This window comes from Apaloderma vittatum, unplaced genomic scaffold (assembly GCF_000703405.1).
Source record: "Apaloderma vittatum isolate BGI_N311 unplaced genomic scaffold, ASM70340v1 scaffold9794, whole genome shotgun sequence".
In the NCBI taxonomy this organism is placed as follows: domain Eukaryota; kingdom Metazoa; phylum Chordata; class Aves; order Trogoniformes; family Trogonidae; genus Apaloderma; species Apaloderma vittatum.
Window position 1 is genome coordinate 17,680 of NW_009712151.1, and position 11,625 is coordinate 29,304.

The 11,625-nt window shown below is 37.6% G+C and overlaps 1 protein-coding gene across 1 annotated transcript; it reads right to left on the reverse strand.

Annotated features, from left to right (window-relative positions):
* Positions 1-1,817: 1,817 nt before the first annotated feature.
* CHORDC1 (cysteine and histidine-rich domain (CHORD) containing 1) lies at positions 1,818-10,098 on the reverse strand (the record flags this gene model as incomplete). The annotated part of the gene is made up of 10 exons (XM_009867885.1): positions 1,818-2,275; positions 2,631-2,693; positions 3,387-3,506; positions 4,130-4,235; positions 4,444-4,514; positions 5,522-5,580; positions 6,617-6,717; positions 7,285-7,445; positions 7,896-7,952; positions 10,049-10,098. Coding segments are annotated over 10 exons (929 nt in total), but the record flags the coding sequence as incomplete, so codon positions are not given.
* Between the last annotated feature and the right edge of the window lie 1,527 nt (positions 10,099-11,625).

Genomic DNA, 11,625 nt, shown 5'->3' on the forward strand with positions numbered 1-11,625 from the left:
GCTTGCTGGTAACACAAGAAATTTATCCTGGCATTTAAACACTGCTCATTTTGTTGCCCAAGTTCAGAGTTCTGCATACAGAACTACAGATGGCATGCTAGTAACAGTAGCTACCTAGAGTTCCTCATCCGCTGAAGTGATTGGTTTTGGTATTACACTAACAAGAGCTCCAGTCGATTCAGAACACATCGGAAAACATCTGTTCAATTTTTAGAGGACCATTTGCAGGCATAAATTTTAGTGAGCTCGTGCCCTATCATTTCACAGCACCTGACGTTTTCAAATTTATTTTAAAAACGAAAAGAAAAAAAAAAAAAAGAAGGCATTATTACAGCTTAACAGAATCTTTGAGGCAGAACTTAGAGCTGGAACTTTTAGTAGCAGCCCCAGGGAAAAAGCAACCACACTCCCTCCAAGTAAGTGAGGAAACACAATCTTGAAATGAAGGTAAAGAAGCACCAGAACAAATTTCACATATACAGCACACGTGTTCCTTCTTGGTGTTTGAGGATGGTTTCTTTGGTAACGTATTTCCTACTACTTTAAGCCTGAAGTAGGATTTCAAGTACTGCTAGCTAGAGACAGAACTCCAAGCTCAACTCACATTAGACCTGTTGGAAAGCAGTAAGGTTCTGTGAAACCCTGTTTAACTTCGGAATGCCTTTACTACGTTCTGCGTTCCTCTCGGCTTTATTCCAGCTCTGCCAAGGGCAGGTAGGTAATAAGCCTCCACACATTTCAACAGTGCACAGGACTGCTTGTTTACACATACAAGCTTTGTACAATAAATAACAGTGTACATTTTGCATGACTTACATACAAAACCATTCTTTTTCTTTCAGCTGCAACCCAAAATTAAGAAACTACTTCAAGCAAGAAGAGAACATAACATTACTCTACATGGTGTTTGCTTGGATAAAAATCTCATCTTCAACACTATCCTACCTGCAGCCACAAATCTTTACTGACGGACAAGTGAAAGCAAAAATAAGGTTCTGATCTCTCATTACAGTGCTTACATTGTTCAAAAGAAATCCTATTTTTGAAATATTTTAATTCAGAGGTACAATTACAATTCAAAACAGACATTTTAAAGCTTGTTCTTTGTTTCTCCTAAGATTTGTCCTATAGATACCTTAGTTCTTAGATCACCATCCTCAGAAACAAGGGAAATAATCTTCCTGAGACACCCACAGTCTCTACTGGCTTTTCCTACTACGTATTCACCTACTTTGAAAAAAAGATTCATAGTTTTGAATGTTGTGGAATAGGACAGAACACACATTCTAATGACTGTCAAATATACACAGCACCTTGGGAATTCTACAAGATTCTGCTGTATGTTCTCCACAGTTGAGGTATTAAGTTATTCAGCCATTTCACTGACCACTCACTTTTACATGTAAGAATTCAAATACCAAAGGTACAGGAGTAAAAAAAAAAAAATTAAAAAAAAATACCCTCTTGTTTTTTATTTTAATCTGATCTCTTGCTCTTTTGCATGAAAGACAGCAGAAGAGTCAGCAAGTACTGAAATCCTTAGCAAAATACCATTTATTCCATCCCTTCGCAGCAAACAGGTATTGAAACAAACCTTTGTTTCAGAAGACAAAAATCTAAGTCTACAAGTGCTCTTCCATATTTATGTTTAGGTGCCTTTTTATTCTAGATGTAGAACCGCATGCTCATTGCTTCACAAACTCGGATTTTTCTGTCTGTACTACTGTACGCTTTGTAATGAACAGTGCTGAACTGAACACGTGCTACCCTGTAGATCCGGTCTAAAACCAAACACTTAAAAACAACACACCGAGTGGACTGAGAACACATCATCTATCCGGATAGTCAGTGCGTGGTAGGTACGGCCGTACACAAAGGGCAATTGTTTTTTTACTCTAAATCCCCATGGAGACACTCCAGCTAGAATAAATACACCCATGGGAGCAAGAGCAGAAATAGCTATTACCCTTTGAGTTTACACCTCCACTTACTGTGTGTCAAATTTCTTTTGTAGAATATAACACATGATGCAGAATTAAAAAAAAAAAAAGAATCTATATAAAAGATAAATATTTGATTACAGTAGCAAGTCACCACTTCGTAATGGGAAATATCTTGTCTCTTGGAATCATTATTAATCTGAATTCTCTTTTTTTTGTTGTGTGTTGGATACTGGTAATTCAAGACTTGCCCATAATAGAGGCTCTGCTTTTCTCATTGTAAGCTCAATCTTTGTAGCTGTCATGTTCACGTAACTCCTCTTTACATCAATTACCTAGAAGAGGAGAAATATTTCACACTTCAATTGAAGAAACAGACAGATATTTGGGAATTAAGTTAGGAAGAGGACCTTACCACTACAGTTCAGCAGATGTTTGGGCAGATGGGAGTTCCCTCTGCTATTTAGGATAAAGTCAGCCCTCTCCCACTGTGAACACATGCGTGGGCACACACAACAGCCACACATACCATACGGCTCAAGTCATCCACCAGCACGCAGCGTCAGAGGGTCAATGGGTTTATCCAACAGCACCATGATAGAAAGGACTCAGCAGGTCACTTGCTGCTCTAAGCACCATGAGTGTGGTATTTTTCTTTCTTTTAAATAAAAGAATTCTTCTTATACTTACTCCCCATAATTTCACATTGCGATGAAATTCCTTTTCTCCTTCAAATACAATATGGATATTTAACTTAACAGGAAAAAAAAAAAAAGAATTTTGTCAGGCTACCAAAACTTTAGACAGCTCAAGTATATTTTAAGCAAAATATATCACATTAGGACTCAGATCCTACAATGAGCGACGTGATCAAATTGTCCCTCAGACACAGAAACGAAAATCTAAATAGATGCTCATACAGTACCATAGTCAATAAAGGTTATATATCTATATATCTATCTCCTGGAAGCTGTATCATTTTCTCCAAATGGGTGATTAAGAAATCAGAGAAACATTTTATCACTTGTTTAATATTAGTAGCCATGAATTTGCCTACTGCGAAGAACAATATTAAATTACATCAAGCCAAATGCAATTAAATTATGAATCTATAATTACTTGCCCATATGGTGATACAAATTCATAACACTCAGGTTTTAATTGCAAAGTCAAATTAAATATTTTTTTTTGGAGGGGAGCACATATTATATTACAGCTTTAAAAAAAACCCCACATTAAAGTGCAGATGTCCAAACAGAAGGGGGAAAAGTAAAAAGAAGTTATAGGTACTTGAACAAACATAAATGCCAAGAAAAATCTGTTACTTAAAAAAGATTCTTATGCTACCTCTGCCTTGTAAATAAAGTAGAAGCCACTTTTTCCTAACTTCAAGTTGCAGGAAGAATTAAAAAGAATTCAGAATTACATCTTAATGTAGGTACTCACCATTGTGCTATTTGCTTCTACATAGCTCAGATCAGGAACGGAGTTTTTAGCATATACAGAAATAGTCACTTCTCCTCCAGTCTGGTGCCAATCATGCCTGCACGGAACTACTTTCTTACCCTATATATAGTAAAAGGTAAAGAAAAAAAAGATTTTAAATTGCACTCAGGAGTATTTTTACAATATTAAAAACCAGGACGCTTAACAGCCAGTCAGCGTAGGCAATAAAGGATGGTATGTTCACTGGAGACTGCAAGACTTCACTTACTCCATGTATTAGGTATTTCAGCTACTGGCTCCTGACAAATATTAGAACAAAACCAATGCTTATGACAGAGTCTACAGCGAGAAAACAGGACAGTGTTACTAAAAAAAAGCACAAACAACAAAAAGCCCACTAAACTACCCCTGAAGAAACAACAAAGTTCTTGTTGTAATAACTTCCTTCCCAAGACAACAGTTTCCCAGTAGGTTGCAGAAAGGAACTGAACCAAGAAGAAAGCCATGACTCCAAGAAATTTTCATATTACTGCAAAAAAAATTCTTGAATATTACCCTCTGTTCTCTGATGCAGAAAAAATAAACCGTGAAGAAAATCAAAATAACAAAAAAAGGTAAAGTAAAAAAACCCCTGATCTGTAACAACTCAACTACAGCAATATTGCAATCAAGCCACTAACTATATTCCAACATGCAAAACCCAGAATGGTCAGTCACAGAAGGCAAAAATCAATGCTACTTACCGCATCCTTTTTAGTCCACACGTGTGTTCCTGTTGTGCAGCCTTCTTGAGCTAAAAATGTATTGAAGTCAGATGTTTTTCTCCTACAACAGCTCCAATACTTCATCCTTGAAAGTTCACAAAGTAATTAACAAACAATATTTAGGACACTTTTTACTGTGATCTTCCCTTTATGCAGTATTAGTTTAGTACACACACTTCAAGCATTGCCATTTTGGACTGAAGAAGAAGTACAGAATGAAAATAAGGCAACACCTACAAAGACAGCAGGAAGACATAATAGACTAATTAAAAATAAATTAACCAAATACTAACCCTTCATGGAATATAGGAACACCAGAATGGTATATACATACTTCTTCTGTGCTGTGTGGTCCTTCGTATGTCTAGGAAAACAAAGCATTTAAAGTGTTTTACTGTTACAGAATGTGGACCAAAGGACAAAATCAAAACAAAACACAAACCACAGTAGAAACACTGAACAAAATCCTACAAAGCTGCTGAGTAAATACTCTAATCTAATGGCTTCTCCTAGCTTTCCAAAGCAACCATACAATCTTCATTCTCAGAAGGCGTCTCTGAACTAATACTAATATACCATCTATGCTCCTAAAGGCCACTTTAGAGCCTCAGCGATATCGATCTTTAAAATATTCTGAATGTTCAGAGAAAATAAGTACTTAAGAAAATAAGTTTATCGTTCCTAAAACATATGGATTCTCAGAAGGAAATAAATAAAATACTATGAAGCTCTGCCACTGAATATCAGATCATTTCTTCCTAACACATCAGACTTCCTTAAGTTCTACTCCCATCTGAGTTTCAGTAAAAATGCAAAATGTCAGATGTCCAGTGAAATGTCTACTTAAATTCTACTGTCCTGTCCTGTACAATACCAGGATGACAGCATCAAAATCTTCCAGTTTAAGGAACTATAGAGACTCATTTTGGTGCTAGAAGCTTTAAACATTTTCTTTCTGGATTCTTCTGACAGGAAGCATTAACTGGCAAGATCTGTAGATGCTTCTCACCTATATACAGGCTACCAAGAGCAATTCGGAGTTATCAGTAAGCTACCTCTAACCAGTATTATATTCATGATTTTAAGCTGAAATACATCAATATCACGGATTTGGCAAGCTTACTAATTAGAAATTCAGGACAGGCTTAAAAAAAAGAGTAATCTTAGACTTAATTGCATGCATGGTACGCAACAGCTCACATCGGTCCATGCCAAAGCGTGTTGTGAAATGTGCCATTGTTAAGACTGATGAATTTTGTGTCATTTCCAAAATCTACTGATTTGCAGCACAAAAAAAAACCACCTAAGAAAGGAAAACAAAACTGCGCTGTGAATAGCAGCTGGGTTTAAGAGTGGAACTGAACCACTTACTTTTGAACAGCCTGCATTTTTACATGTCGTCCCGATCTTGATTTCATCACTATCTTCCTCTGTAAAGAGAGTATTATAGAAAATAGCAACTGGATTTCTGCCTGGCACTAAAGTCTACCATAAAGGTACAAAGAAACAGAAATTATGCAAACAGTCCGAAAGTTGTATTACCTATTCAACAGATTCTAGGTTCTATACCTCTATGACATCTTAAGCGGGGAAAAAAACCCCAAAAAACACAAAACAAAAAGATGAAGAGGATTATTACAATCATAGAGGAAAAGAATAAATCACTCATCTTGTTTGGTTTTGTAGAACTAATAATGTAACAGTTTTGTAGAACTAGTAATGTGTATTTATAGATCGCTGTCTATAAATACATACAAGGAAAAGAATTTGGATACCAAGTAGAGAGAAGAGCTAAATGACAGTTTTGGCCTAAGAACAGCAGAGTATAAAATAGACACAAACGTAGGCTGAAATTTGAAAGTGTTTCTTAAGGAGCTGCAGAGTTGTAGAATATAATTCCAAATAAACTGTGGGAAGCAAAACAAAAAAAGAGGAAGAACAGACCAGGGAGAACCAACTAGTCTTTAGAGGGATTTCACCAGTTGGTGAAACACTTTATGTAACACTGCGTTTGCAGCAGCACATGAATGAAGTTCATTTCTTAGGAACTCTTTCATTCAGAAATGGATGTTCCCATCATGCCCATTCTAACCAGGAAATCCTACAGAACAGGCAGTTCAAATAACTTTAATGGCAACACAAAATCAGAGAACATCAGGCTGGAAGGAACCTCCAGGATTTTCTGTTCAAACGTTTTTTGGCAATAACATACTGCTTCTAACACCCACATCTACACTTTGATTATCATTCCCTAAACTGGAAAGTACTTCCCAGATTGTGCGCATCCCTGCCCATGACAGGGAGGTTGGATTAGATGATCTCTAAGGTCCCTTCCAACTTAGGCCATTTTAGGAGTCTATGAACATAATCACTTAATCACTTTAGAACCAAAACCAAAAAAACCGATCTCATTTATCTGTGCAACTATTAGCATCATATATCTACTTAACCTCCATGTATCCTTACCTTTTTTCTCTTCATTTTCTGACGACAGTTTCAGTTTATCTAGTGCTTGCTTCAGGGAAGCTGACACTTTCAGCTGCAGATTTGTCATTGGCTCATCTGGGCTAAAAAAAAAAAGTTCAGATCTTCATGTCAGCTTCATGAAAAATAATTTACAAAACACAAGAGAGTAGTAACTTTCAATCTTGCTTTCCAACCTCCCTTACAATAACAACCAAACAAACTAGATTTGTCAAGGCCAATTCTAACTGAAAAAACAGACTAGAAATTTAGAATCTAGTCTTGGGTTTGAACAAGAAAACCTAAATACAACAATAAAAAAAAAATCAGAGCGATTAAGGAACCTGAATATAAGCACCTTAAAATTATTTTGCATGACTCTCTAAAACACAACTGCTAGTGGCAGCATTCTAAGCTGTGAGGCTTTAGATTGCAATTTTTGTTTCCTGTGAAGCTAAAAGCTGAGAGCTCCAACACTACCTTGTCCTAACCAGAACTCTTCTATCTCATTTTGAGGATTGAGATATCATTGCTGTTATCAAAGACAAGCTCTTTGCAAGTTAATTTGGGAATTTTCACACTACACAAAACACGTAACACTGCATAACAAACAAGCTTTAACTAGGCCAGCTGACCACAAATTCAGCAAAACTTAGTTTCATATACTGTACCTTGGTCTTTTAATTGTTTCCAATGGTTTTGGTGCCTTAATTATGTGTTCTTGAAATCTGGGCTTCAGTTCAGCTAGTTCCTTTCGTTCAGAGGTAGTTTTGACTTCTGGTTTAACAGGCTCAGGAGGTTTCTCACTGTTATGGAGACCCTTTGTGCAGCCCTGTTGTGGAAAACATTGTTTACGAATATGCAGTGTAGCTTGCACACACAATTAAAAATTCAGAAAAACTGCAGTATGTTTCCTTGATCTATTTCTTGGTCTTCATCTTCTCCTTTAGCCCACTTTAATCCTACAACTGAAGCTGGAAAGATCTTCATTTGAATATAACGTTAAAGAACATTACTTTCTGTAATCAAGCACAGTAACAAAAAATACTCACCTTCCTTGCTAACAAGTGTCTAAACAGGCTTTGACAGAACTAATTGTAACCATTAAGGCTTGAAAATGAGACTGGATTTTAACATTATATCAAGAAAAATGGTACAGGCAAGATTTAAGACAGTTTTAACAAAAATACACTAAGGTTACACATGTAAGTACATGTATCATTTAATATTTATCATCATCATTTGACATGTATAAAAACTGTGAATAATAAATACTACGTACCACAATGCTTAAGAAGTCAGAAAAGTCTGTTGTTCTTCTCTTACAGCATGACCAACCCTGTAAACATTTTTAGAAGAAAACATTACCTCACTTGGCAACGGCACATAAAAACAAAAGCTTAATTATATTCCTTTGCAAGATACATCGTGATTAGAGATTATTTTCTTTCCTCCTTTGGACAATATTATCATCATCTGCATTTTTAAAAGCCAGAGAAACCTGTTACAGCTGCCATTCCTAGTTCACTCATGCTGCCTTAATCAGAAAGTTTGGTAAACACAAGGCAGTATTTTCATGATGAGTTAGGCACCAACTCCATACAGCGGAAAACAGAAATGTTATTTTTTCTCACGAAGTAACACGTAAGCAAAACCAACGCCAGCCCTGAGATCAGGCTTGCTTGTGGCAGAAGGTACAAGCCCCCTTTCCTAAAACTATGAGCATTTTTTCTTTCTCTGAGCTCTAGTCAAGCCCTTCAACTGCATATTCCCCACCACAAAGCTGGATACCTGCACTGCACAGCCATGTATCCAGCTACATCAACCAAGAGCATTTTTTGTTATATAAACCAGAAATCCAACTTCAGAGGAAATTATCTTGCCACTGTGAATAATGTATCTTAAGAACTCGAAGAATTTTACTAATTGTTTTTTTTTTTTTACTAATCGTTTGACTAACAAATGCACCACAGCTTTGAGAGCTTAAACAGTGCAACACAATGGGGTTCAGGCACATGGTTCTAAAAGCATCCTCAACATGTTAACGATTCCCACAGTGGAGGAGACAAAAGGTTTGCACTGCCCACTTGGATTATGCCTTCCTGGGTGACCTATTCTAGGTGATCCTGCTCTGGCAGTGGGGTTGGACTAGATGATCTTACAAGGTCCCTTCCAACCTCTAACATTTTGTGATTCTGTCACCTAGAATTCCTAGAACAGAGAAAACTGCTCATACAAAATTATGATAAATTTTTCATTAGGCCAAAAGACAGGATAAGGAGAAGAAGAGCTTTTGAGGTAACTCTAACTTCTGCCTTTAGAATTAGGTTGAAGTTTTACATTGTGTTACGAGTACAACCGTAATTTTGTAGAAAACAAATCACATAGTCTAAGTCACTGTATTGTCTTCCATCTAACAGCATCTGACCCAATTTGTCAGTGACACACGATGGCTGATTTGGGAGCTGTACCCCACCACAGGACAGCAGCTCACAGACAATGTGCTGCCCAGCGTGTGCGCACAAGCCTCCATCAGCCCAAAAGACACCAGGCGACATGGCAGGGACGAGGTGCACTGCCAGCAGAAGTGCTTTTGAAACACCTCAAAAACACAAAACTTGCCCCAAAGCTCAGTCTAACAGAAGTTTGGTGTCTTAAGAAATGTCACTTGGGCTACAAGTGTACTAGAACAGAAAACAGTTCCAGCTGGACACCAGGTTTTTGACCATACACAATTAATATATTAGAAAGATTTCTAGCACTGATCTGGCAGTTGTGTCTCAAACAACTCCCTGTAGGCACTTTTGGATTTTAATCCAAAATTGGATTAATTGGATTTTAATCCAATAGATCCTGAAGTAGGAAAACAGTTGAATATAACAACTACGCTGTTGGTCTGGGCCCTGGAGACCAGTCACAGTTATATTTATTTCACTACTGAAGATGTACCCCAAGACTCCCGGGCATGGATGACCAGTCCCAGCTTACCCAGCACTCCCACTTGGCTGACTAACAGAACACAACTGGTTTTTCCAGTAGGCAAATGGCACATACACATTAGTGGTCCAGGCACATAAGACCACAAGCAGCTGGTTTGAATTCCAAGCAGGTTAGTTAACTGAAAGAGTATGACACCTCTCCACTCCTCCAAAAATCTATCCAGAGGACCTAATTAAACCATGAAGACAGCTCAAGTCAATCAATAGGAAAACGCGAGCCACACAGACTTGCGTGGCATTTAGACTATACAGGTACAGTTTTTAATTTCTTCTTTAGGTTTGAGTAAGTGTGCTTTTCTAATCTCATGGGGCTGCTCAACCATGATAGGCTGAGCATCAGTTTGTACAATATTGGAAGATTTGGAACTAAGTAGGAAAACAACCATACTGTTTTCCATGTATGAAAAAAAATAAGACTTAAAAGTTGCATACTTACTTTGAGAGCATCATGAAAGACTGGCACACCTGGATGATATGTGCATGAATCTAGAAGAAAATTACTATTATTAATATTCAGGTAGACCAAGAGTCTTTGTTCATCTGATCACAAGCCCAGAGAAAACGTCACACTTGAAATTCACGGATGTCATGAGCTGTCCCACCTCCCCAAATGCAAGTAATTGTAAAGGAAAGCAAAGCCTCCAACTTTCTGAGTGTACATGTTAAACTCAAACACATAACATTTTTTCTTTGAAAGTGGACATCCAAGACAAACTTCTACTTCCATACAGGGAAAGTACATTTCCTATGGACTATTCCTTACCTTCATCAATAGTCAGTCCTTATCAGTAACTCAGAAGAAAAAAAAAAAAAGGTGGCTCTAAGGCCACCTGAGAGACATAAAAGTCTGTTTTACAGCATCAAATACATCTATTTGCATCTGATCAAGGCTTTCTATCTAGAAGCACCCTGTTAAAAAATTCTCTTAATGCAAATCTTGAGTTTGTTATTTTATCCAGGACAATCAGCTTGTTCTTTTTTCAATGTTTGTAGTACCTTAGGTCATAGAAGGGCTTGAACCCAAAGGCTGGTCCTCCACATAGACAATTCGGACAAATCAATACCATTAATTATTAACAGATTCTGTACAAACACTACATTGAAACATAACTTCCATGAACAGAACTGTTTATATTCATAGATGCTTATCAACATTACAATTTTTCATGTAGCAACTGTTCTTTTTGCACTTAACATATGTATTTTTTTCAAGAGTAATACAATTGCTCTGATTATGTCAGTTCTCTTTGGCTTGGATAATATTTTAATGACCTGACTGTAAACGCAAGGGGAAACCCTAGCTATCTTTTAGCCTTTAAAGCAAAATTTTTGTGGTTGTTAGAAACAGCTAAAATTAAGAGTGATCTGAACAGTAACAAACTGTCTTATGGTCAATTAACTAGGGCAGCTACTTCCCAGTTCACGAGTCAGGCACGGACAAGCCTGTCTGTGTGTCTATCTGACCAAGGCGGATCCGCTGTCCTCGCTCCCTGAAGCCCTCTCTGCAGCAGTTACACCTCGGAGCAGCCTGCTGTGCTGTCCCCTCCCAGGGGCCGTGGATGTTCCACAACAGAAGGTGCTGAGAGGAGCAGGTCCACCACGCCTCAAGCACCCATGAAGCAGTCTGACCACTCTCATACCAGGGGACAGTAGAACATCAACTCGTTTTCACTCGTACTGAGGCCAACGACTCTTGTCTGAATAAAGCTAACATCCACAAAAGTACTCCATCTCAGACTAGGCAGCGAAAAATAGTATGGGTCACCCAAACTTAATAGGTCATTACAATGAAATCTTACGGCTGAAATGAGCTACCTGTCTATATACAACTGGCAAACCAACCTGCTACCCTGAGGAAAAACTCCAATGCTTTGCAAACTTTGCTTTACTGCCCCAAAGCAATGGAAAGTCATTAAACCTGATGAACTTTATTCAGCACCTTGAGAAATTTGATGCCTTCAAATGCAGGTACTTAATTCCGCTCAATTTCTCACAGTCTTGAAAAATCCACAC